This window comes from Psammomys obesus, unplaced genomic scaffold, assembly GCF_907164565.1.
Source record: "Psammomys obesus unplaced genomic scaffold, mPsaObe1.curated_primary_1811, whole genome shotgun sequence".
NCBI lineage: Eukaryota > Metazoa > Chordata > Mammalia > Rodentia > Muridae > Psammomys > Psammomys obesus.
Window position 1 is genome coordinate 8,799,701 of NW_026590677.1, and position 26,029 is coordinate 8,825,729.

Below are 26,029 nucleotides of genomic sequence, written 5' to 3' on the forward strand. Positions count from 1 at the left end.
TTCTTTCTTTCTTTCTTTCTTTCTTTCTTTCTTTCTTTCTTTCTTTCTTTTCCTTCCTTCCTTCCTTTCTTCCTTTCTTTTCTTTCATTCTCTCTCTCTCTCTCTATCTCTCTCTCTTTTTAATGAGACAGCATCTCCCCAGGCTAGGCCAGTGTTCCACTAGAGATCCTCCTGCCTCAGTTCTGTAAGTGCTCGGTTTTTAAAAGGAAGAGACACCAATTACCTGCATTTTCTTTTTTAAAATTTTAATACAAACATAATTACTTTTTCCTTCCCAAGCCCCTTCTGTCCAACTCCTTCCATGCCCCTCCACTCTGCAATTGATAGTCTCTTCTTCTCCGCTATTATCATTATATGTAAAAGATGTATGCTTTCCCTTTATCACCAAAAGTACAATACAGAAATGCATTAAGAAAATAAAAAAAAAAAATCAGACTGTTGGTAGTGGCACAGGCCTTTAATCCCAGCACTCAGGAAGCAGAGGTAGGTGGATCTTTGAGTTCAAGACCAGCATGGTCTACAGAATGAATTCCAGGATTGTCAGGGCTACCCAGAGAAACCTTGCCTTGAAAAACAAAACAAAACAAAACAAAACAAAGCAAAACGGGTCTCTCTGCCATATCACTGCCATCATGGACATGATCCACGTGCAGCCCATCAAGCTGGCTAAGGTAACCGACGTGCTGAGCAGGACAAGATTGCAGGGACTGTGCAGACAGGTGCATGTGGGACTTATGGATGACATCAACTGATCTACAATCTCAAAGACCCCATTAGAGAAGCTGATGTGCTCACACTATTGGAGTTAGAAAGAGAGACTGAGGAATTTGCACTGACCTTGCTGATGGGTCCTGGATATCCACCACTTAACCCATGGGACGACCTGCAGGTATTAAATAAAGCATTTGTATTATTTAAAAAGAAAGAAAGAGAGAAAGAGAGAGAGAGAGAGAGAGAGAAGAAAGAAAGAGCAAGAAAGAAAGAAATTAATTTTAAAAATTTGCATTAACTTTTTTTTTTTTTTTTTACTGAAGGAAAAATGGAGAGCTTTGGTAAATGATGGGACAGCAGAAGGAAAGAGGGCCATCCTGAAAACAGAGGAGAGGAAAATCAATCCCCCAGAGAACTGTGAATGGCAAGCAGCCCAAAGAGAACACACTGCCCTTCTCTGTCGGCCATGAAATGCCTAGGGCTTAGAGTGACAGGCCCCAAGCTGGAAATGTTAAAGGGACCTGGAGGTGAAGAAAGGGCCTGGACTTTGCACAGCAAGACACTGAGGGCAGGAGGGGGAAATAGCGGCTGGGGCGGAGCTTTGGATTGTGACGCGAGTCCCACGTGACCAGCCCACGCAGGCTCACACCCCTCTCTGGGGTCTCTGGACCTGCCCTTGCTCGCTCACACCCTCCAGACCACCATCCCTGGAAGAAGCACCTGTTCCTAGTAGTGCTCCTGGTGCTGCAGAGCACGCAGACCGGGCTGCGCGGAAAGCAGGAGGCGGAGCGACGGAGCTGGTGAGGGAGCCTGCAACCTGGACTCAAGGAACCCTTTGCTGGGGTCCCGCGACCCCCAGCCCGGCCATCGCAGCGCAGGCCGAGGCTGCAGGTGGTTGTCCCCACGCCCAGCGGCACTGCTGCCGGATGGGGGCGGGCCCAGGCAGAGACCCTCGGGGACTATGAGCATGCGCCCCGCGACAACTTCCCGTAGACCCTGGCTCGCCTGCATCTGGGATGCCCAGGGGTGATTGGTGGGGCGGGGCTAAGTGGTGGGTGCGAGTCCCCTGGAAGAGCCTGCCCCGGATAGGGGTGCCCAGGGCAGTGGCACGGGTCCTCCCACCTACACTTCAGCGTTTTCCGCAGGTCTGAGGAGCTTCGCTTCGCATGGTACCAGGTGTCGAGCATCACTAAGAGGAGGAGAAGACAAGGATAGGCCCAGGTGGGTGCAGGGTCAGTGCTTGGAAAGGGAATGTGTGAAAAGCTCAGTCCGACATCCCAGAGCCCAACTTGCCCCCTCCACTGCATCCTTCTTTTCTATCCTATTCTTCCATTTTGGTGATGCAAATACTTGGGAGATGGATCTGCGGGAAACACACAAACCAACAAACAACAACAACAAAACGGTGGGCTTTGGGGACATGTGGATTGGAATTAGGCTCTCTAGAGAGCCCATGGGCCTCACAGGTGGGGAAATGAATTTTGGAAGGTGCAAAGTACAGACTCTGTCCTCGTTACTGATCAGTCAATCAAGAAATCGTTTCCTTCCTTTCTTTCTCAGGAGCAATGGAGTCCAAAGATCAAGGAGTCAAAAATCTCAACATGGAAAATGACCATCAGGAAAAGGAGAAAAACGAAGAAAAGCCACAAGATGCTAGCAAAAGGGCGCCAGCTGTGGCCCTGACTTTCGAAGCTGGCGAATATAGTGTGCCTAGAGGCAGTCGCAGGTGGTTCCGAGTTAGGCCGCCCATCGTGCACTATAGATGGGACCTGATGCATAGGGTTGGAGAGCCCCAGGAAAGGATGAGAGAGGGTAATGCGGAAAGGTTTGGGGAGGACGTGAGAAGGCAGCTCATGGAGAAGTTAAGGGGAAGGCAGCTGAGCCATAGTCAGCGGGCGGTTAGCACTGACCCGCCTCACCATGGCCATCATGATGAGTTTTGCCTTATGCCCTGAGTCCTGAGGTTTTCTCTCAAGTTAATAGGGAGACCCCTGCTTCCAAAACTTACATTTTGTGATGTACTGCTGTAAAATTTTTGAGGTTACTTCTTTTATGTGGATCTCTTCCTCTTATCAGCTACTAGTTGAAACTTGTGTTTTTCACTGTAATTCTTTTTGTTAGCAGAATTTATCAGTTGCATGGAAAGATGCTTGTTAAATATTGTGAAGCTAATAAAGCAGATTTAAAAGGCATTCTCTGCACTTTTACTTAATTTTACTGAATATAGTCATATAATTGGAGTAAGTAGTGTTGATCACTTGGAAAACTGAAAACAATTTTCTTTATATTCATTTTTCAGAATTGAAGACATTTAATGAAGAATTTGCTGGCTTGAGAAATGGCTTAGCTCTTTAAAAAAAAAACAAGTTTTACTTTATTATGTACACAATGTTGTGTCTATATGACAGAAGATGGCATCAGATCACATTATAAATTGTTGGGAACCATCTTGTGGGTGGGAATTAAACTCAGGACCTCTGGAAGAACAGCCAGTGCTCTTAATCTGTGAGCCATTTCTCCAGACTAAGAATGGTGTAGCTTTTAAGAGCACCAGCTGTTCTTCCAGAGGATCCAGCTCTACTTCCTAGCACCCACAAGGTGCCTCCCAGCCATCTGTAATTCCAGTCCCAGGCAATCTGATGACTTCTGGGTACCAGGCATACATGTGGTGCACAGACATACATGCAGCCAAAGCACTTATGAATAAAACAAGTCTTAAAATGAAAATATTTTAATAACTATAAAAAACAATGTGAGAACTTTCCAGACTTATGACAATCTCAGATCTAGTTTATCATCTGGCATCTGTTACTGAGAAAATAAGAGATAAGTCTATTTAATATCTATCTTTATGCTTATCAGTAAGGTGAAAATAGTCACCTCAGGGCTGTTGTATGAACTAGATGAGGTAATCTGTGAACTTTTTGCAAGTTTTCATCCTCTTGGCATGTGGGTAAGGTAATCTCTGAAATGTTTTCAGTTATTAGGGAGTGTTTGTAAGACCAGGTCTTTACTCAAAGGCCCCATGGGACAAAGAATAGGTGCACTCTGCTTTACTGTGCCCTATTCTCATCCTTTCCTGAGAAAGTCTATATACTAGAGTTCTACACCAGACTCCATCCCCAAAATGAGAGATTCTCTCTGATTTCTCTGAAATGCCCATGGTACTGAATCCTACTCTTCATGTGTAGCTAGATTCCTTTCTGTTTATCTTTTTGTTAAAAAAATTATCTGGGGCAATTATCTCTCTAGTTGAACAGATTATAGCAGACATATGAGACAACAGCTCACCGAACCTGAAGCAACAGTCCACATTAACCTGAAACTTAGGAATGTACAGAATTTTGTTTTTCTATACTGAGCTGAGCATCATAAAATCATGGTAGTGTATCAAGATTTTGATTACATAAAAAGTACATTTATGAAAATTGATTTTATTTTGTAGTACTGGGGAATGAACCCACAGGCTCATGCAGAGCTAGGTGTGCCAGTGTTTTGCAAAAATAAACTTAAAATTTAGGACTCTAGAACAGGTTAGTACATAACTCATGGCCAAATGTAGCCCACTGTTTATTTGGGGGGCTGTAAGAATGGTTGAAAAATTATTTTGGAACACATACGGACTTTTAATTTGGTGTTTATAAAATTTTATTGGAACACCAAATGCTAACTCATTTACACATTATTTGTGACACATTTTATGTTACAGTGTCAGTATTGAGTAATTGTAAAATAGAAAGTATAGCTCATTTGCAAAGACTCTCACCTGGTCATGATACACAACGGTTGTTACCCTCTGCCTTATACTGTAACATGAGAAAGAGTTAACAGGTAAAAACACCCATTATGGAAAGTAACAAACCCCAATATGAATGATATGTTTAATTCCAAAGTGTCCTGGCCTCTCCCAGGCTCTTGAAATGTAAGGAAAATTCGTGAAGACAGCAGTTAATAAAAAGGCTCAAAGGGTTTGGATGCCTTTTCCTAAGTTTCATAGAAATGAAGCCTCTAAAATAATGAGCTTCTTTTTCTCAATTCTTTACAAAGAAAGATGAGCAATAAAATTCTGGCAAGGTACATGCAGTAAGATTAGGGATGTTCACAAAGAAAAAAAAATGTTCAAAAAGAGATCTGATCTTGTTCCAGTAACATATAGATCACTATTATTGTGATTTTTGACGTATAAAATTTTAACTGAATCAATTCTTTATTTCTAATATGTATTTCTATAATACAGCTGAAAGAATTATAGAGATTCTCATATTTGAAGTTTTTAGTTTGTTATGGTTTGAAAGAATATTGTGGACGTTTTGGATTTTAAGATAGCCTAGCCTAGAAATCACTGTGTAGCCCACACAGGAACTCACAATGATCCTCCTATCTCAGCCCAAGGTGTATGATTACAGGCATGAGAAATCATATTTGGCTGAAAGCATCTTTTAATGGCAAAAAAGAGGCTTTATATATATATGAGTGAATTGTGCCATTGAGGCTTAGCCTATCATAGGCATCTAGTAAGTACTTGTGAAATATATGAGAAAAACTGATTCATTGGTACTCAACAAATAATCAGTATACATTTTAGATGCTTACACATTTCTAACAAGCTAACAGAACCAAAGCAATGCAGATACATCACTAATTTTAATAAAATTATGTTTTCTTAAAATTTGCAAATCACTGAGAAAAAAAAAATTAAATGAACAGAAGGTTGATGTGGAGCCACAGAATGTGTTGCAGAATGAACTTTCTAGTTTAGAGGAGAGAATAGGCACAGCAACCTAAAAATACACTCTGGACACAAGTGAAATAAAGTTTTCGTCATTGACTATCATTGAAACACCAATGAAAATGAATAGAGACTAGGTTTATCCCCCTGAACTAAAATATAAAACCTAGATGAATTTCCAGGTTTGGGAATGACTGAAATGATAATGTTCAATCAAAGCAAAATTATTTGAGAAGAGATATATATTAGCCTTACGAGTATCTACAGTTTATGACATATCGCAGGATTTATAATATGTCAGTAAAATATGTGTCAATTATAGAACAAAGACCAGAGGATTGTCGAAGTATATGCTTTTAATATTTCATTCTATATTAAAAACCTAGTTTTGATGCATTCAAGATATAGGCTATACCCCTCTAAAGAATCATGAAAATTATAGCTAAACAAATAATGACATTAACTCTTGAAAGACCCAATCAATCCAAAATGTATTAAAGGAAAAGGAGAATGAAGAAAATATGGAACAAATAGAAACAAGATGGTTGGTTTAAACCCAAACATAGCAGTAATCATATTAACACATGATCAAAACATCTTGATTATAAAGATTGTCAAATTGGATAGAAAGAGATAATACAATTGTTTATTACCCATAAGAATCTCATTTTAAGTATAAAATAAAAATAGATTATAAGAATGGAAACTACAATATTTTGTGTTCATCAAAACAAATTCAAATTACTATATTGATATTAAGCATGATAAGTTGCAGAATGGAAGACTAGGGATAAATTAAGGCATTACATAATTTTAAGTGGTAAATTTTCACATATTACAATGTTTCAAACTACATGAAGCAAAAAAAAAATCATAGCTCAATGAAAATTAAGCAAATCCCTAATAAAAGTCAGAAATGAAATATTGTCTCTAAAATATTAACAGAACAAGCAAACAGAAAACAGACTTCCAGAACAACATGGACCAATTTATTCTGTTTAATACATATGTAACTTCCCACTACCAAACAGTAGAATGTATACCTAATTTAAATGTGCACAGAACATTTACCAATATAGGTCATACTCACTGTCATATCATAAGTCTTAATAATATTAACAGGATTCAAGCGATATTTGAGACTGTGTTCTTAGAGCACAATGAAATTAAATGAAAAATCACAAGAAATCCCTGGAAAATGCCAAAATCTTTAAAATAGGAACAATTAACATATGTATAAGCAGTAACTCCTGGCCCAAAGTAAAATGGAAATTAGGCCATTTGAATAGTTCATGGATATACATTTACATAGCATGGCTGAGGTTCTGGGATCAATCCAAAAACAGCAAACTATTTCAAAAGAGGCAATCATTTTCAAATTTTATTTACTGCAAATTTCATATGCAAGTACTGTATTTACATCATTCTCTATCCCTTTTCTTCCAGCTCTTCCCATGTCCCACCATTATGACACACTCACATTTATGGTCTCTTATTCTTTAATTATTTTTACACACATACACACATTTAGAAAAACAATCTACTAAGTCCTTTTAATGTTACTAATACGTATATGTGTTTAGATCTGACCACTGGCGATTGAGTAATCTATCATGGGATTGTCCCTGGAGAAGACTGCTGCCTTGATTTCCCTGCAATGAAGGACTATATATTGAACTGTAAGTTAAAATAAACTCTTCCTTCACTTGTTTTTTTCATTTTTTAGAGTGTTCTCAGAAACAGGTGGAAATACCCTTAATGCCATTAACCTATGAAAAAAAATAAAGAAAATGTGGAATAAATATAGGACAAAAAGGAATGAAGCATCATATGTGTTAAAATGTGGATCAACCCTGAAAACATTATGTGAAATAAGATAAATCAGACCAAAAGCTTATGTATTTAATAATTTCTTTTAAATGAAATACAAAGGCTACATTAAACTGTAGAGACAGAAAGCAGATTAATTATTACTATGGACTGAGAAGAGAGAACTGATAATGGTGCCTAGTTGGTATCAGGGCTCTTTAGGGCTTAATGAAGATATTTCATAACTAAGCAGCAGTGAGGGCTGCAGAATAATTTGCATGTACTATATATTATTGAAATTACACATTTAAGAATGATTAATTTATGTTATATGCCTTTTCCTACAAAAGACAATAAAGAAAACTGATTTTAGAAATAATATGTATCCTTATATATTCTCTAGACCAGTGGCTTTCATCTTTTATATATAATATACAACTTTGAACATTTAAATTTATTTATTTATTGTTGTGAGAGAGAGAAGAAAGGAGGTGAATTTGGATGTGCTTGTACCATGGCCGAGGTCAGAGGGCAACTTTCAGGAGTAAGCACTCTTCTTCTACTTTGCTGAGGCAGGTCCTCTCTTGTTTCTGACATGCAATGTACTCAAGGCTAGTTGGTCCATAGACTTCTGGGCCATTCTCCTTTCTCTTCCTCTCCTTCTGCCAGCAGAGTTTTGTGGTTACACCACATCTATGTTTTTTACCTGGTTTCTGGAACTGAACTGAGGTCACACTTGATTTTTACCCACTGAATCATCTCCTCAGCCCAGGCCTTTTAATAAACCATTTAACAAAACCAATGGGGTCTATTCTTGGCAATGTATACATCAAATAAAATGTATATATTTTATGCCCATGTATATAATTTTGAACATAATTTCAAGGGGTTCACAGTTTGAAAATGCCTGGACTCAGGAAATAAATGAGCAGTATGTGTTTCTCATCTCCCCTATTGCAACTTCTCCTCTTTTCTCAAGCTTATATTTCCTGCTTCCTCATTATGTCAACCTGCTTACATATCAGCATTATTTCAAAATTCTCATGGCATACATACTCCACTAATTCCTACACACATGTACCTTATATTCTATCTTGTGTGGTCAGTTCAGAACACATGACCTAGATGAAGCAGTATGGTCCGCATGTCAGATGCCAAGTCAGAAAGTACGAGAATATAAGTATGGATTATAGTCAGAAACCCTGCAGGGTGGCAAGGCGCTTCTCCTGGGACCTTGGAGGTGAAGTTGCAGAGTTGAGAGACCTTGCAAGCCATATCTTCTAAGTAAAATGGAAGGGAGAAAACATTCTAGGGAAGCTTCTACTCAAGTATTGTGAATGACCTCAGAAAGGAAGCAGCTCTAAGGGCTCTCCCTGCAGCAATTACTTCTCCAGGCTTCATGGAAACCCCAAACTACAGGAGACCAATTTTTTCCTTTATTTTAAATGAAATAGTTTTGTGCTTATAAGAATAACACATGTCCAGCAGAGTAAATGAAATAAAACAAAAAATTATTAAAAAGAGAAGAAAATCTCCATTTCAAAAATGTGCTTACCTTCCAAATGATCCACCCTGTACCCTTTATGAAAAGAAGACCATGTGTAGAATGAATGTCCGTGGCTGAGAGACAAAGTGCATTGAAGGAGTACACGAACTGATATTTTTTTTTAAATAAAGTGGCCCCCATATCCTCTGAGATCTTAACATGCAGCGGTATTAGGAAAAGATGCAGCCTTTTCCTAATGACTACGTACCACAGGATGAACCATATTTGACCTCTGGAATTTGCAAGTAACACGATGAATGACAAGGCCTCATGCTGTGGGGGAAGGGACAGAAGGTGGTGGGGGTAGTGAGGGTAAAAGTAGGCTGGCTCCTGACGCACTTTCTGATGCTTGGGAGGGGAACTAAGGACCAGAGCCCACTGGTGACGTTCTTGTCACGTGATCAGAAGCAGCCTTTTGCAGAAGTCCCTCTCTTCCAGGTACCAGCAACCAGCTCCTTATCTTATCTCCGTGGAGGAAGGCAGTCTCGAAGCTGAACGACAGAGGGGTGGGGGCAACTGCCCTATAGCCCGGCAGGTTGGTACAAGCCGGGAATTCCTGGGGGAGGGGTGGGAATGGACAGAGGCTACTGAGCAGAGCACTCAGTCTGCTTTTCAGATACCGCCCCCTTTCCACCCCCATTCATTTTGGCGCAGAAGATTGTGTGACTGTTGGGGGTAGCACTCTTATATCCTTGGAGAAATGTGGGCTAATGGCAGAAGGAAATGTGAGAAGGAGTCGTTTCCCTGGGATAGCTACAAATCCTTCACTGCCTGTAGACCGCTGGGTAGGAATGACAAGAAGGCTAAGACCAGAGCGGACTCAAAACTATATACTCTACTCCTTTCCAGCTGCTCCCGACTTGGTGCAGGAAATGGATGTGGACTGCAAATAAATACTAACAACTGGGACAGGGGTCATTGGAGGGAGATGATGGTAGAGAATAACAATTGAGATCTCTTCAGAACAGTGATTGAGCTACATTTGTCATATAGCGGAGGAGGGCGGGGGAGGGGACAACGGGGATGTGGGGGTGGTGATGGCCTAATCCATTTTAGGTAGCAGGGGAAGGGCACAGGCCTCTAGGCTGAGGAAAGTGGACTGCCCCAGGCCAAGGCGTGAGTTCTCACTTTCTCCATCCCCCAACCATTTTGGAGCCCAAAATGATAGGCAGAGAAGACCAAGGGTGGGGGGCTGCTGTAGAGGAAAGAAACAGGTTTAGTAGGAGGCTCAGCTCCCAGTTAGAGGGTGACTAAAGTAGGAAGAACCTTTCAAAGGAGGTAATAAGGACCCAACATGTTAGAGTTCAGAAATAATCCATCCTTTTCATTGTAGAAAGCTGTTTTTTTTTTCTTTCTTTTTTTTCCCTGTGTATGTGGGGAGGAAAGGGTGAGTGGTGTGCTGTGGTTATGACTACTCTGTCTTCCTCTGCTTCTATTATCTCCATTTTCAGAAAAGTATCCATCTGTGCATTATCAAGGAACCCTAAGGGTGGGGATAGGGGTTGGAAACTGGTCTAGAGAGCAGAGGGCAGTAAGACCTGCCTTCTGACTTTCATAGTCCAGAGCTCTACTCATTTCAGTGAAGTGAGAGTAGATTTGGGGAGTGAAATCAGACACAGAGAAACAATTTGGAAGGAATTTTTCTTTCCCATAGCTCCAGGCTAGAAAAAGGTAAACTCTCGAGAGAGATATGTGGGAGAAACATCAGAGAATACAGAGAAAGGGTGATGGGGAGAAAGGGAGGAATTGGGAAAGTTTTGACAAAAATGCTGTGTCCTACTTGTCAGTTGTTCAGTCTTCTAAGCCTTCATTCACTCCCTGATTCCTATCTCCCCACAGGTCTTCAGGTCTGTGGCTGTGGGCACCAACCCATCCAAGAAAAGGAAAGAACTGCAGTATCAGTGCAGGTTAGTGAGAGAAGGAATGCCTTTCAGCACCCCTGGAAGTAGAAAAAAAGCTGGGGGAGGCCACTGCATGCCTGATTCCTCCAATCCTTCATAGTACAATTTCAAAATGCATTTCAAGATCCTAAGGGAATGTGATCCTTTATTGCTGCTGAGGATAAAGAGGAGGCTATGAGAGTGAGGAGAAAGGAAGGCATTTGCCATATTCTCTGAGGCTATTAGAGGACACTTGAAATCTATGTGCACTTTTTGTAAGTTTTGTAAATGAAAGAATGAGTAAAAAATGAAAATGCCCCTTGATTCCTGTACTTCTTTGTAAGCTAAAACTATAGTTAGTGCTGCTGTGGGCAGATCCAGAACAAAGTTTAGAAACCATTATTCTTCACATTTCTGTCTTAGCACATCCCTTTAATGGTAGGAAGAAACACTCTTGAAATTTCCTGCAAGGTTGGTTCATGTGGATATGTATGAAGTGTATGGGGAAAGGAAAGGGAATATATGGATAAGAGTTTACCTGGAAGGTGGATTAAGGTGGGTTGGGAGAACCATGAACCAAGGAAAGCAACTATTAAAACCTTGTGCCATCTGAAGGTCCTTAGTTTTCTTTTCTTTGTCTTCTAGAACAGACAACAGAGAAACATTACAACATGGAAAAGTTCTACAAAGAAAATGAAGGAAAGCCAGAAAACAAGGAAAGGGCAGAAGATGAAGGAAGTACAGAAGAGGGAGGAAATGAAGACAAGTCAGATGCAGAGGGGAAGCCAGCACACCAGGGGAAGCTAAAGGAGGGAGGGACAGGTGAGCAGGGACAACAGAAAGGTGAAGTGAAGCCAGAAAAGCAGGGAAAGTCTAAAGGGGAGGGCAAGCCTGATTTCCAGGCAAAGCCAGCCAGCGAGGCACAGGCTGCAGAAAAGCGCCCTGCTGAAGATTATGTGCCCCGGAAAGCAAAACGAAAAACAGACAGGGAGACAGATGATTCTCCCAAGGACTCCCAGGAGGACTTACAGGACAGGCATGTAAGCAGTGAGGAGATGGTGAGAGAGTGTGCAGATGCCACTAGGGCTCAGGAAGAACTGAGGAAAAGGCAGAAAATCGGTGGTTTTCACTGGGTGCCAAGAGAGGCACAGAATGCATTAGTCCCCAGGGGCCAACAGCGGGGAGTCAGGGGAGTCAGGGGAGGAGGCAGGGGCCAGAAGGACTTGGAAGATGCTCCCTTTGTTTAATGCCTTTGGCCTTTCCTTTTGGTTTCTTTGATGAGAAATATTGCCAGCCCTGCTTTCCTGGCAGGCATTTGCCGGGCTCTGTGCTTTAACCTTGTGCTGATATTTTTCTTTAGGTGTCACTCTTGTTACCAGCAGACAGCACTCTGTCTTTTAGTAAAGGACTTTCACCCATGTGCATGGAAGAGATGTTCATGGTATACTGTGAAATAATAAAGTTAACACTTTGCAGAACCACAGAAACAGTATCAGTCCATTTTTGAAACAAACAAACAAACAAACAAACAAACATTATGTAGAATATTTACACGGGAGCTAGAGAGATAGCTCAGAGGTTAATAGCATTGGCTGTGCTGCTAGAGCATCTAGAGGTCTTGAGTCCAATTCCCAGCAACCAAATGGTGGCTTGCAACCATCGTCTCTCTCTTCTGGCATGCAGGTGTATATGTAGGCAGAACACTGTGTACATCATAAATAAATATATTTTTTATAAAAGAATATTCATACAGAAGAAAAACCGTGTAACTATGTAGACCTAAAAAATGATGTTTTTCTCCATGTGGTGCGATTTGAGATTTTTCATTTTCTCATGAAAGCCCCTCCCCATTAAGAAGAGAGGTTACTTTTGTTATAAAAGAAAACATAAAAAGTAAACTAAAAGGCTGGGTGCAGTGGCTCACACCTTTGGTCCTGAGATTCTAGAGGCAGAACCAGGCAGATCTCTGACTTTGAGGCTTTCTTATTCTTTATGGCTAGCCAACTCAGGCCAGCCAGGGCTACAGAGTGAGACCTGTCTCATAAAGCCATTAAAATAACTTATTAAAACGTGCAAAGGCAAAGGAGACAGTTGAAATTCTTGTCAAAGTGCAGAATTACAGGTAAAACTACATTTCCCCTGGGAGTAAAAATTGGAGGAGTTTTTGCAATTCCTTCGAAGATGTTGCTTCTCTGTCATATGTGAACTAGGGATAGATAAGGCTTACAAAACAGAACAATGGAATAAAACAAATTGGGCAACAAGTGCTGCTGATGTGCACTCACATCAGCAGATGAGACACTTGGAGGATAACTGTAGGTAGTCTCATCTATGCCCAAAAGAAGATGCAGGAAGCTGAGATGTGGGTGATACCTTCCCTTGAGCAAATGCTACATCCCCTGGGAATTATGCCTTCTCCCTCATGGATTCTGCATCCATCTGAGACACCCACTCTTATTAGTAAGTGAAGAACTTGAGGTAACAATGCCTCTTTTATTTTCCTGAAGCTTGTTAAGTAGAATATCTATTGTGTTCCATTCTAATGTGTTTAAAATGAGCTTTTACTTACTTTAATAGTTGTCAATCAAAAAATGTGGAAAATGCTTTCTAAAATCTTAACTAAAAATTAGATCCACTGTATTTACCTTTGTTAATTATTTATGTCTTTATTTACACTGTGACAAGGTCTCATTTAAGCCTAGGCTGGCTTTGAACTTGGCTATGTAGACAAGAAATGATCTTTTGCTTTTTTAAAAATCCTGTTTCCATATCCTTAATGCTAGAATTGTAGGCACGCACCACCAAGTTTAAGAAGAGCTAATGATTAAAATCAGGGCTTCACATAATATAAGATAAACATATTAGAATTTATACTCTTAAAGAAGCTAAACAACAAGGAAGACCCTAGGGAAGATGCAAAATCCTCATTCAGAAGGATAAAGGCAATAGGCATCGGAAGCAGAGAAGACAGGGAACAGGACAGGAGCTTATCACAGAGGGCCTCTGAAAGACTACTGATTGAGATATCGAAGCAGAGGCTGAGACTCATAGCCAAACTTTGGGCAGAATGCAGGGAATCTTATGAAGTAAGGGGGAGATAGAAAGACCTGAAGGGGACAGGAGCTCCAAAAGGAGACAACAGAGCCATAAAAATTGATCCTTGGGGACCCTGAAGAGATTGATACCCCAACCAAGGACAATGCATGGAGAGGACCTAAAACCCCTGCTCAGATGTAGTCCATAGACTCAGTCTCCAAGTGGTTTCCCTAGTAAGGTGAGCAGGGGCTTTCTCTGGCATGAACTCAGTGACAGGCTCTCTGATCACCTCCCCCTGGAGGGTGCAGCCTTGCCAGTCCACAGAGGAAGACAATGCAGCCAGTTCTGATGAGACCTGATAAGCTAGGTTCAGATGGAAGGGAAGAAGGACCTCCCCTATCAGTGGACGGGGGAAGGGCAGGGAGGAGATAAGGGAGGGAGGGTGGGATTGGGTGGGGGAGAATGATGGAGGGGATACGGCTGGGATACAAAGTGAATAAATTGTAATAAATGATAATAATCAAAAAGAAAAAATCAGGGCTTCATGAACTCTAGTCAAAAATTCTACCAAATGAGATGAATCCCCATCTCTCAGACTTTCCTTTTACAAACCCAAGGACTTATCTTACTCATATTTTGCTTCCCACAACACATAGTAGAAACTTACAAAATAAAGACAATAACCATCAAATCAGAAGATCTCAGTTTTCACACTATTTCTGCTCCTGTTTATATGCATACTCTTGAATATGTAGACTCATTAGTTTGTTAGTGTCATTATTGCTAAAGCAAGATCTCATGAAGACATGGATGGACTACACCTCACTATGTAACTAAGGCTGGTCTTAGTGTCATGATCCTCTTTCCTTTACCTCCCAAGTGCTAGGATTTGAGGCATTAGCTATCACACTTTGTCTCATGTAACTTCTTTCTTATGCAACTGAAATTTACCTTTTCAAAAGAAATGTGGCAGGGGAGAAATTACTGCACAATTTTTTTCCCCAAATGGGCTATGGTAGTAGCTTTCAAAGTTTGAGAGCTTCTGGTAGAATACCTGTATATAAATCCTATTTATTTTGCAGAAAATAAAATCTTGGCTTCTCTATCAAACTCAGAACATCAGAATCTCTTCTAATTTGATGTTTCTTCCGTTTCTAAGTCGTTATAAGGAATTTTATTAAACTCGTTCATTTGTGGGAGGGGTGTGTGTGTGTGTGTGTGTGTGTGTGTGTGTGTGTACACCATGGCGTACTCATGGAGGTGAAAGTACAACTTACAGTAGTTGTTTCTCTCCTACCATATGGGTAGTGGGGATTGAACCAGATCAACAGGCTCCTTTATTTGCTGACTCATTTCTCCAGTCTTCAATTTCATGTTTCATAAAATAGACACATATGCTAAAACAAAAACACTAATAGTGCAAAAGAATATATTATTAATAAACACTGCAGTCTGCACTGCCAGTTCATATTCCTAATACTTAAATATGTTTGGTTTCTGAGATCTACCACCATATTTTTTAGTGTGCATTTGTTAGTATTTCAACAAATTTGGAGAAACATATTTCACAGATCCAAAATTTTACTCACTTAGACACACAATTAAGTATTTTTAATATGTTAGTAGAGTTCTGAAACCATCACATTATCAAATTCAAAATTAGATATTTTCACCGCCTTACAAAGAAACCTTATACTTGTTGACACTGTGCCTATTCCATGTCCCTAGCATCTGGTAAGCAATGATCCTGCTTCTATGTCTATGGATTTGTACGTTCATATAAATAGAATCATACACTACATGGCTTGTTGTATCTGGGTTTTTTATATTCTTATAATGTCATAGCACCCATCATCACTAAATATTTGTGGGTAAGGTTTTGCTTCAAAATATGTTTTTGGTTTTCTTGAGTATATTCTTAGGAGATGATTTTTTTAAAGTCTATAATAACTTGGTATAAGTTTTGAAGACCTGCCAAATTGTTTTCTAAAACAACTGTGACATTAGATAATCCTACCAGCAGTGTGTTAGAGATCCAATTTCTCAATATCTTTGATGACAGTTACAAATTTATTATAGCAGTTTTAGTTGATTAAAACGTAGGAGATCATAAAGATTTTAACCTGAACTTTCCTAATGACTAACAATGTTCAACACTGTATAGTTTTTTATTGATTATTTATATATCTTCTGAGGAGAAATGTGTATCTAATTACTTTGATTTTCTTTTTTTTTAAGAATCTCTCTGTGTAGTCCTGGCTGTCCCTGGAGCTCACTCAGTTGACTAGCTTGGCCTTGAACTCACAAAAATCCACCTGCCTCTGTCTTCCAAGGACTGGGATTAAAGACATGCACTACTACACTTCATTTTGTTGATTTTAAAATTAGATTTATAGTCATTTTTTTACTGTTGAGTTGGAATAACTCCCTGTCTAGTGAAGATTTGGGCCCTTACCAGATAATTTGCAAGCGTTATTTCTTAACTTGCTAAGTATAGCCATTATCTATGAACATTCTGATATGAAAATGGAGTACATTATCCCTTACCATATGTGGTAGTCAGCTTTCCTGTGCCATAAAAAATGTCTGAGAAAAATCAACTTAAAAGGAGAAAAAGTTATAGTTGGGGAGATGGTTCAAAGGTGGAAAACCGTGGCTACTCTTCCAAAGGACCTAGAATGGATTTCCTATAGCCACATGATCAAAGCCATTTGTAACTCAAGTCGAGGGGATATGACACCATCTTCTGGTCTCTGAGGGCATGGCACATACAAGATGCACCTACATACATTCAGGCAAAAGACACATGCACATAAAATAAAATATTAAAAGAGAGAGAGAAAGAGACGAGACAAAATATCTAGGCGGATTATTCATGTGTTAAAGTGACTGATGTACAAGCATCAGGACCTGAGAGTCCTAGTGCCCACATAAATGCCAGATGTGGTGGTGTGCATCTGCAACTCTAGAACTGGACAGGGACGAGTGGTGGGAGGAGTGAGATGTGGGTAGACCTTTCGAGTTTTCTGGATGTTCAATCTAGTTAATCAGTGAACTGTAGTCTCAGAGAACCTGTCACAAAAAAATAAAATGGAGGAATTGGAAAAAATGGCTCAGTGCTTAGGAGAGCTTGCTGCTCCTGCAGAGATTTGCTTCCCAGCACCCATGCTAGAGGACTCACAACCACCTGTAATTCCAATTCCAGGGGATCTGGCACCCTCTTCTGGCCTATGTGGGTACTGCATACATGTGGTGTACATGAAGACAAGCAACCAATACACATACACACATAAACATAAATTAAAAAATAAGCCAGGTGGCAGAAGCCTTTAACCCTAGCACTTGGGACACAGAAGCAAGCAGAATTCTATGAGTTCAAGGCCAGCCTAGTCTGTAGAATGAGATCTGGGATAGCCAGAGCTACACAGAATAACCCTACCTCAAAAAGCAAACAAACAAACAAATGGAAATAAAGAAATAAAATAAAAGAAGGCTGAAGAGACCCCTAAATGGTTAAGAGCCCCTGGTACTCTTCTAGAGGATCCAAGTTCAATTCCCAGCATTCACATGGCAGCTCACAATTGTCTGTAACTCCAGATCCTGGGGATCTGACACCCTCTTCTGTCCTTGGTGGACAGCAAGCATACATGTAATGCATAGACATGCTGCAGGCAAAACACTCATACACGTAAACATAAATAAATGAACAGAAATAAAAATAAGGTAGACACCTGATGTCATCTTCTTGTGTCTGTACATATACAGAATAGACACATAAACATGATTTCACACACACAACACCCACACAAAGATAAAAGTTTAGTTGAGAGACTGTATAGCTGGATCAGTGATTAAGAGCACTTGCTGCTGTCTAGTCTTATTGTAACTTCTTATGCCATATTGGGTTGATATTCCTGGGAAGCCTGCTCTTTTTTGAAGGGAAACAGAGGAGCAATGGATCTGGAGGAAAGGGGAGAGGGAGGGTACTGAGCGGAGTGGAGGGGGGAACTGGTATTGATATATAATATATGCAAGAATATGTATGCTGGTAGTGTTGGCACACACCTTTAATCCCAGAACTTGAGAGGCAGAGACAGGTGGATGATCCCTGTGGTTTCAAGGTCAGTTTGTTCTACAAAGTGAGTTTCAAAATAGGCAGGGCTACATAGAGAAACCCTGTTTCAAACAAACAAACAAACAAACAAACAAACAAAAGCACTAGCCTATCTTGCCGAGGGTGCAAAACGTTTGGTTGCCAGAACCCACATGGTGGCTCACAGCTGCCTTTCCAACTCCAAGGAATCTGACACCCTGGTCTGGCCTCCTCAGACACTACACACTCATAGTACACTAATATACACGCAGGCAAAACACTCACATATAAAAAAATAAGAATAACTCTCTGCCAGGTCATGGCCATCATGGACAAAAAGTCTCAGACAATCTAGCTGGCTAGAGCAGGACTTGTTGGCAAGTGCAATACATGCAAGTATGCAAGGAATTTGTGAATGACACCAGCCCACTGTCAAAGGCCCCAATGGAGAAGGTGATGTATTCACCCCATTGGTATCAGAAGGAGAGGCTTGGAGCTTGTATTGACCTTGTTGCTGAGTCCTAGATACCCACCACTTAGCCCATAAATGATCTATAACTGTTAAATAAAGCATTTGTATTGTTTTTAAAAATAATAAACAAATACATCTTTTTAAAAAGTTTATTTGGGCATATAGCTTCAGTGGTTCTAGTCAAAGGTCACCTGATCCTTTTGCCATTGACCCTGTAGCAGCACAGTTCATTATAGGTAAAGTTTGTGTTACAGATGTTGATGAATTCATAGTATACTTGAAGCAATAAAAAAAGGTTTTGGATATCACTCTCCTCTACAGAACCATTCTCTCAGTGATCTAACTTCTACTCACTAGTCTCTACCACGTTTCAGTAACCCATACCCTAGAAACTAGAACTTTAACTCATGTGCTTTTGAAAGACACTTATAATAATCATAAACTACATAATTTCTATTGTGTATTGTCTACTCCCCACACACATATAGCTCTACCGTATACATTTTTAGCACATTTGATAAGTGCACCAGTGAGTTACTGAACTCTGAGAATCATTTGCTGATTTAAGGTAAGTTTACACTAGAGTAGCTAATGACTCCAAACTCATCATGATTTAATGTAATGGAGGTTTATGGGGATGGCTCAGCAGTTAAGAGCAGTGTCTGCTCTTCCAGAGACCCAAGATCAACTCCCAGAACCCACATGGAGGCTCACTACCATCTATAGCTCCAGTTTCAGACTGTCTGATGCCCTCATCTGGCCTCTGCAGACATCAGGCAAGCACATGGTGCACAGACGTAGACATAGGCAAAAAACTCAAATACATTTTTTAAATGAATATGTGAGATTTCTTTGGGGATAGAGAAAGTCTGTTTCTCCATCAGGGATCTAGCTTATGACGCTACCGTGGTAGCAGTTGGTAAAAGTTCCAATGAAGAAGAATAAAAAGACAGGAAAAATTAAGAGGACATGTGAAGAGAAATTTTTCATCCTGGGATCTGGTTTTTATTTCTTGCTGGCTAAGAGTCAAGAGTTTCAACACAACTATTGAAATCAAAACTGCTGTGAAGATTGCCTACACAAACAATAAAAGAAGATAAATGATTTACACAAAGTCACATACAGGTAAGAAATTTAGCCCAGTTTAAGATCCAGGTTTATTTGGCTCTGGTTTAATAATCCTTAACTAGTTTTCTTTATTTTGATCTTCAGTTTATTGCCCAATCAATCCTTTAGAATTTCAGAAAAGTTGTATGTACTATTTCTGAAGCAAAAAAATCTTAAAAACAAAACGCAAATGCCACTGTTTCTGTCACTGCCATACCTTAAAAGGCAATTCACAGTTTGAAAAAAAATTGAGGTGTGTGCAAAGTGAATGTTTCTGCAACTGCTTAGTATGGAGGTGATTAGACTTTTAAGAGTGAATTCTTCTATAAAAAAAGTTTCCTTTGCCTGCTGTCTCTTACACTTGAGGGCCTAGGGACGACTTGAACGTAAGAAATCAAGAAATGGAAACAATCTAAATGTTCTTGAACAGATAAATGTATAGTAAAATGTGGTACATATGCACTATCAAACACTACTCAGCTCTTCAGATTTCAGACTGAAATATGAAAGGAAGTAGGTGCAACTCGAAAATGCTACATTGAGTGAGGTACTCCAGAGCCAGAAAGATGAATACCACATGCTCTTTCTCATCAGAGGCCCCTACCTCAAAATAATCTGATGTGAGTACATAGACTGGAGTAACTGCGGAAACCAGGAAAGAAAAATGCTCCATTGCTAGGAACAGCATACATGGAAATAGCAGGGTACAAGGGATGTCAGCAGGGAAATGTGGGTTCTTTAGAGGGGTATGGTAAATACAGAAGAAAGAAGGAGGAGGGGAAAGGAGAGAAAGTGGAATTCTAAGGACAGGAGAGAAGGTATATACAGAAGGAATGGGAAGGTAAAATAATAATAAGGATGTCTGCAAAAGTCATAAGGAATCATACTATTAACTATTCACCTCAAAACCTATAATACATGTAAGTCTGCATATAACTATGCATATATTGTTTTTAAGTAAATTCTTCTTATCTAGGCTGCCAATGTTCCTTCCCAGATCCAAAGACTATCTAACAAAAAATCCCAACAGCAGGTATGAGAAGTTTTCTTTAGAGTGTTGGTCGGGATTGTCCAAAATACTACCAAAACATAAAGGTTGTTATTATTAACCTTGTTGTGCCCAGCTGTAGAATGTAAGTCCCTATTGCTGGAGACTTCATGTACTTCAGTGATAGGGTTCAGGAGCTTCTGAGGTGTTAATGACCCGAATGCCTGTTTCCTGAAGGTTAGCTCTCATGGGACCAGGAGGTGGCATGCAAGTTTCCAAAGGAGGAAGGCAACTGACACGTCTACCCATGAATCACAAAATGACCAACATAGCACAATAACCCAAAGGATGCAGTAGTAGCACACATACCTTGGTGGTAAGCAACAGTTCTCTCTCTAATTGGAATTAAGAGCAGCTCATCAAGAAGAAGAAAAAAAAACATCTGGTACTAGAAATCTAGCTAACTACTCAATGCTAGTGAAGTAGTGGATATTGGAGGAGGAGAACCTATAGTCACCACTTTATTACACCAACATAATCCCCAAGAACAATCTAAACTTTTGTCCTTATAGCCACAGATAAATGTAGTCTTCCTCCCTCATCAAGGAAGCTTGTCTGTGTAACAAGTGGAGGCCAGTACAGAAAACCACAAGCAATCAAAATGTAGCATTATTGAGATCAGTTCTAATGGATACATCTGCAAAACATTCCTTTACTAAGGCTCAGAGACTGTTGCAGAAGATGGGGCAGAAAGATTGTAAGAGCCAGAGGATCAGGGAGTTTGCTGTGAGAGAGTGTTTCCTAATAATGTCAGAAGCTACAGCCATGAAGTCTTACCAACATGACTGTATAATCATGCCATAACAAAAGCCATTACTTTGCATACTAATTTTTTAAATTGATCAAAAACATAGAAACAATGTTTTAAATGCTCAAATTTCTATCCAACTCATGTAAGAGAGGAGGAAATATGTATTTGTACTGTCTTTTATCATTTCATAATAACCTTTATTCATGCTTTTCTTCCTTTATCTTTTTAGATTACCATACAAAGCAGTGGGTTTCATTATGGCATCCTCATACATGCTTTTCTTGTGAATTCAAATTACTTTATGGAGTAAATTAGCTTCATGTAGAGAACTTAAATGTTTCATTTAAGAAAAAAAAATGTGAACAACACAGTATCTTGCTTTTTATTTGTTTAGGAGTGTATTTATTTGTGTTTTTCTTTGAAAGATAACTTTGAGGAATACAGTTTTTTGTTGACAGTTTTTCTATTTGACCATATATACTAACTATCCTACTTGTTTCTGGTATTTGTTGTGTGTCTTCAAAGAAGGAGAAAAATAAAGATCTATGATTCACATGGAAGCACATTAGATTCTGAACTGTCAAACTGTTCAGAAAAAGCAATGCCAGAGAATCACAATATCTTGTCTCAAATTATATTACAGAGTCACAGTGACAAAATAAGCTTGGTACTAATATAAAAACATAGATTTAAGCTGGGAAGTGGTGCAATATGCCATTAATTCCATTACTCAGGAGGCAGAGGCAGACAGATCTTGTTTGATGCTGTCCTGATCTACAGAGCAAGTTCAAGACAGCCAGGGCTAAATAGAGAAACCCTGTCTCAAAAAAGCAAAGCAAACCAACCAACCAACAAAATAAATACATTCATGTAGACAGCAAAATATAAATGAGGATCTAGAAAAAATCACACATAACTCTAGCCACTCAATTTTCAATAAAGGTACAAAACAACAAAAACAAAACAAAACAAAAACATTGGTTAAAAGCAGAAGACAGCCTCTTCAACAAACGACACCAGCAAAATTTGATATCAAAGCCCATATTGCTAAATACTACATTTCTTGATTGTAAAGTATAGCGAAATCAAGTTGAAATTGAACTGGAAGTTTCATTGCTGATAGACTTCCTAGTGCCACAAGGTGCCAGCAAGAAGTTAGGGAGAAAATAATTTGATTGGCTTATACAGCTGTGAACTTTATGAACTTCAGTATGAATGCCAGTTTGTGCAGCCATGGCGTGACTCTTATGGGGCTAACCAACTGCTTTTAAACCTGGTTTTGAGGCCAACTCATTCCACAGGAAGGATTACATACCTGGTATTCTAATCCTGGTAAAAAACACGAAACACATGGCTGGGAAAGTTTCAGCCACTGGTCTGAAAAGGGAATTTACTCCTGTTGTTTTCCTTAAATAGCATTGCATCTGCCTTCAAAATACCCATGTTTATATCTCAGACTTATTCAAAGAAACTCTCTTTTAAGTGAATGCAGAGACTTGTTGCTTATCAAGGTGCTAAGATTAAGTGACATTTGAGAAGTGAACCCTAAATAAGACACTTGCACCACCCCTTTCAACTCTCAAGGAACATTGAAGAAGAGAAAAAGGGAAAAGAAAATGTAAGAGCTAGAAAATACGAAGAAGGTCAGTGAAATGTCACCTCTGAGGAAAAAAACAAAAACAAAAACAAGCAAACAAAAAACAGTAGTTGCAGAGGCAGGTTTGTCTGGTAGCACTGGACTTTAATTCCAGCAGAAGCCTGCAGATCTCTATGATTTCAAGATCAGCCTGGTTTACTCAGTAAGTTATGCGACAGAGCTACATAGTGAGACCCTTTCTCAAATGAAAGAGAAGGGGGAGGAGAAGAGAGGGAGGGGAAGAAGGAGAGAAGAGCACAATCAATAGTAGCTATGGGCTCACAGAAGCTGTTATTATCTGCACAAAATTGACCTTATAAACAATCAGTGCTAGATGGAAGAAGGGCTCATGGCATCCTACTCTCCTTGCAGAAATATTTGCTCCTGATATATTCCGGGAGAGGGAAGTCATTTTCATTATCTCCCACCAAGCTCAAATTGAGAGTTTGAAATCCATGCCACACAGATATCCCTGTTTAACTCAGTGGGTCACAAAATAAAAATAATTTTTTAAATTTATGGATTACATGAATTTGGGAATGGAATTTATAGATAGGAGTGAGGAAGAACTTATAAGAATGAAAAAGCCATAAAAAAGTGTTGGTCAGAATAATTAGAATGCTATCTATCTATCTATTTATCTATTTATCTATCTATCTATCTATCTATCTATCTATCTATCTTTTTTTTTTTTGAGACAAAGTTTCACTATGTAGCCCTAGCCAGCATTGATCTCACTATGTGACTATGAGTCACTATGAGTCCACAGGCTGGACTCAATCTGCCTGCCTCTGCTTCTCAAATTTTGGGATTAAAGATTTATTCCTCTATGCCTGGCCTAATTTGAAATATTAAATGTGGAAGGAATATGGAATATTAAAAATTTCACCTTAGCAGGGCATTGTGCACATCTTTGATCCCACCACTTGTGAGGCAGAGTCAGGCAGATCTCTGTGAATTTAAAGCCAGCCTGGCCTACACAGTGGATTTCAGGACCATCAGAGCAACATTGTGACACTCTGTCTTGAGAAAATAACAATAATAATAATAATTCATCTTTAAGATTTCATATTAGTAGTTTATGTGGTTAAACTCTGCAGTGTATTTGTGCAACTTCAAATTATCTGTCCCCAAATACTCACTAGTCACTCTGACTGTTTTTAATACATGTAATTCACAAATTCTTTAACACTACTCCATCCTAGGTGGGGCAGATACTAACTTTCTTCTGCTTCAGTACGGACTAAATGCTAAAACTCACTTCCTGCCACACATACAGCTCAGTGAAGAAATGTGCTTCTAAAAAAAGAGTATGAAAAGAGAAATAGTAAAGTGAAAATATCCAGAAGACAATGGAAATCAAATGTTCTGAATTAACAGCACTGCTCACACTTTGTTCATTTCATATCCCAGCCTTGTGGTGAAAAAGACATTTCACCTCTTTGGTATTCTTCTTCCAAATCTATAACTCAATGTAATCATGAGCAAATATTGAGAAATCTAAATTGTGGAATATTTTACAAAAGTATTTCAGCCTTGAAGTACATCAAGGTCATGGAAAATAAAGACTAGAAATACTTCTTAGTTTTAGTAAACATGTATTATAACAAGTAAGCAAGGATGGGTGTGGTCACTGTGTGATGAAACACATAGTGGGCATATGTGCTTCTCCTTTAAATGGAAATTGTTTAATGAAGTTTAATAAATATGAACGTGAATCTTTTTTAAATTTTTTTATTTAACTTTTATTAATTACACTTTATTCACGTTGTATCCCCCCATAAGCTCCTCCCTCCTCCCCTCCCGACCCCACCCTCCCTCCCCCTCTTCATGCATGCCCCTCCCCAAGTCCACTGATAGGGGAGGTCCTCCTCTCCTTCTCTCAGATCTTAGTCTATCAGTTCTCATCAAAAAGTGTCTGCATAGTCATCTTCTGTGGCCTGGTAAGGCTGCTCCCGCCTCAGGAGGAGGTGATCAAAGAGCAGGCCAATCAGATTATGTCAGAGGCAGTCCCTCTTCCCATTACTATGGAACCCTCTTGGACACTGAACTGCCATGGGCTACATCTGCGCAGGGGTTCTATGTTATCTCCATGCATGGTACTTGGTTGGAGTATGAGTCTCTGGGAAGACCCCTGTGTTCAAATTTTCTGGTTCTGTTGCTCTCCTTGTGGAGTTCCCGTCCTCTCCAGCTCTTACTATGTCCCACTTCTTACATAAGATTCCATTCACTCTGCCCGACAGTTGGCCATCAGGCTCAGCGTCTGCTTTGATAGTCTTCAGGGCAGAAGCTTTCAGAGGCCCTCTGTGGCAGGTTCCTAGGTTGTTCCCCATCCCGAAAGGCAAAGAGGATGGACATCAGAAGAAGAAGAAAACAGGAAACAACCTAGGAACCTGCTACAGAGGAACGTGAATCTTAATAAATGAAAGTGACTGAAGAACCAAACTGAAACGTCACTGAAGAAATCCATAATTCCATAATAAAGTGGATATTTGACATTAATTACTAGAAAAAAATATCATTCTATATTTGCACCCCAAAAAAATAGATAGATAGATACACACAGAGAAAGAACCATTTTCTAAATACTAGTCTATCATTTTGGCTACCTATATAACTTTAATATAATATACTTTATTATATGTATATTATTTTGTCCGATTTTATGTCTTACATCTTATTTTTAAAATGTGTATTCATTTAAGCATTTGATAATAATGGAGTTTTAAACTATTTTGACCAATTTGTCATTTACAAAGTTGGATCAAATACATTTTATGGCACTTCTGGACTAGTGAGAGATACAAACCAGAAAGCCATCAAAACAGGGTATGGATCTTAGAATGAGTAAATACAGGATCGAAACATAATGTTGCCTATTGAAATCTAAGCAAACTGACTTACTGGAATTTGCAAAGTTAGTGGCCATGACACTGCACTTTATGTTTACAGTGTCCCATGGACTGCATAACTGGAAACTCTTTCCTATGATCATTTATAATGTGAGTTCAGTCAGTGTGCAGAAGGAAAAAGAAATAGATGGAAGAAATAATATATATCATAAATGCTGCTTCAAGTTAAATTGTTGTGGCCAATCGTTATTCTGGATAGTTTGCAGAATATATTAGATTTATGCATGCTAAACCTGTAGAACATATTTTTATTTCAAGAAATATGGCAACAAAAAGCAGAATCAATTTAAATGGAAGTC

The 26,029-nt window shown here is 39.4% G+C and overlaps 3 protein-coding genes across 14 annotated transcripts in view; 2 read left to right on the forward strand and 1 right to left on the reverse strand.

The window, feature by feature from the left end:
- Tceal7 (transcription elongation factor A like 7) overlaps positions 1-8,866 on the reverse strand; it is a 17,016-nt gene extending 8,150 nt beyond the window's left edge. For 6 of the 10 annotated variants that reach the window (XM_055608270.1, XM_055608274.1, XM_055608268.1 and 3 more), the window contains exons 1-2: positions 1,432-1,489; positions 838-883 (exon numbers count right to left, since the gene is read on the reverse strand). The gene's annotated coding sequence lies outside the window, so the exon portion shown is untranslated. The other 4 variants (XM_055608271.1, XM_055608275.1, XM_055608267.1 and 1 more) reach the window with 4 other exon arrangements.
- On the forward strand, positions 1,350-2,903 carry LOC129677623 (protein BEX2-like). Of its 3 annotated transcripts, none has more exons than XM_055608263.1 (3): positions 1,350-1,511; positions 1,857-1,932; positions 2,272-2,903. In XM_055608263.1, exon 3 carries the CDS (start codon positions 2,277-2,279, stop codon positions 2,664-2,666), a length of 390 nt encoding a protein of 129 aa, XP_055464238.1. In that variant the 5' UTR covers positions 1,350-1,511; positions 1,857-1,932; positions 2,272-2,276; the 3' UTR covers positions 2,667-2,903. The 3 variants fall into 3 exon arrangements, with proteins under 3 accessions (XP_055464238.1, XP_055464239.1, XP_055464240.1); XM_055608264.1 differs by lacking the exon at positions 1,350-1,511 and adding an exon at positions 1,524-1,602; XM_055608265.1 differs by lacking the exon at positions 1,350-1,511 and adding an exon at positions 1,525-1,605.
- A 280-nt stretch (positions 8,867-9,146) lies between the features above and the next one.
- On the forward strand, positions 9,147-12,153 carry Tceal5 (transcription elongation factor A like 5). The gene is made up of 3 exons (XM_055608276.1): positions 9,147-9,330; positions 10,635-10,702; positions 11,321-12,153. The coding sequence occupies exon 3, from the start codon at positions 11,347-11,349 to the stop codon at positions 11,920-11,922; it is 576 nt and encodes a 191-aa protein (XP_055464251.1). The 5' UTR covers positions 9,147-9,330; positions 10,635-10,702; positions 11,321-11,346; the 3' UTR covers positions 11,923-12,153.
- Positions 12,154-26,029: the final 13,876 nt, after the last annotated feature.

Excerpts from the sequence above, each read along its gene's own strand:
- Tceal5 (XM_055608276.1), top strand. The coding sequence starts at position 11,347 with ATGGAAAAGTTCTACAAAGAAAATGAAGGAAAGCCAGAAAACAAGGAA.
- LOC129677623 (XM_055608263.1), top strand. The coding sequence starts at position 2,277 with ATGGAGTCCAAAGATCAAGGAGTCAAAAATCTCAACATGGAAAATGAC.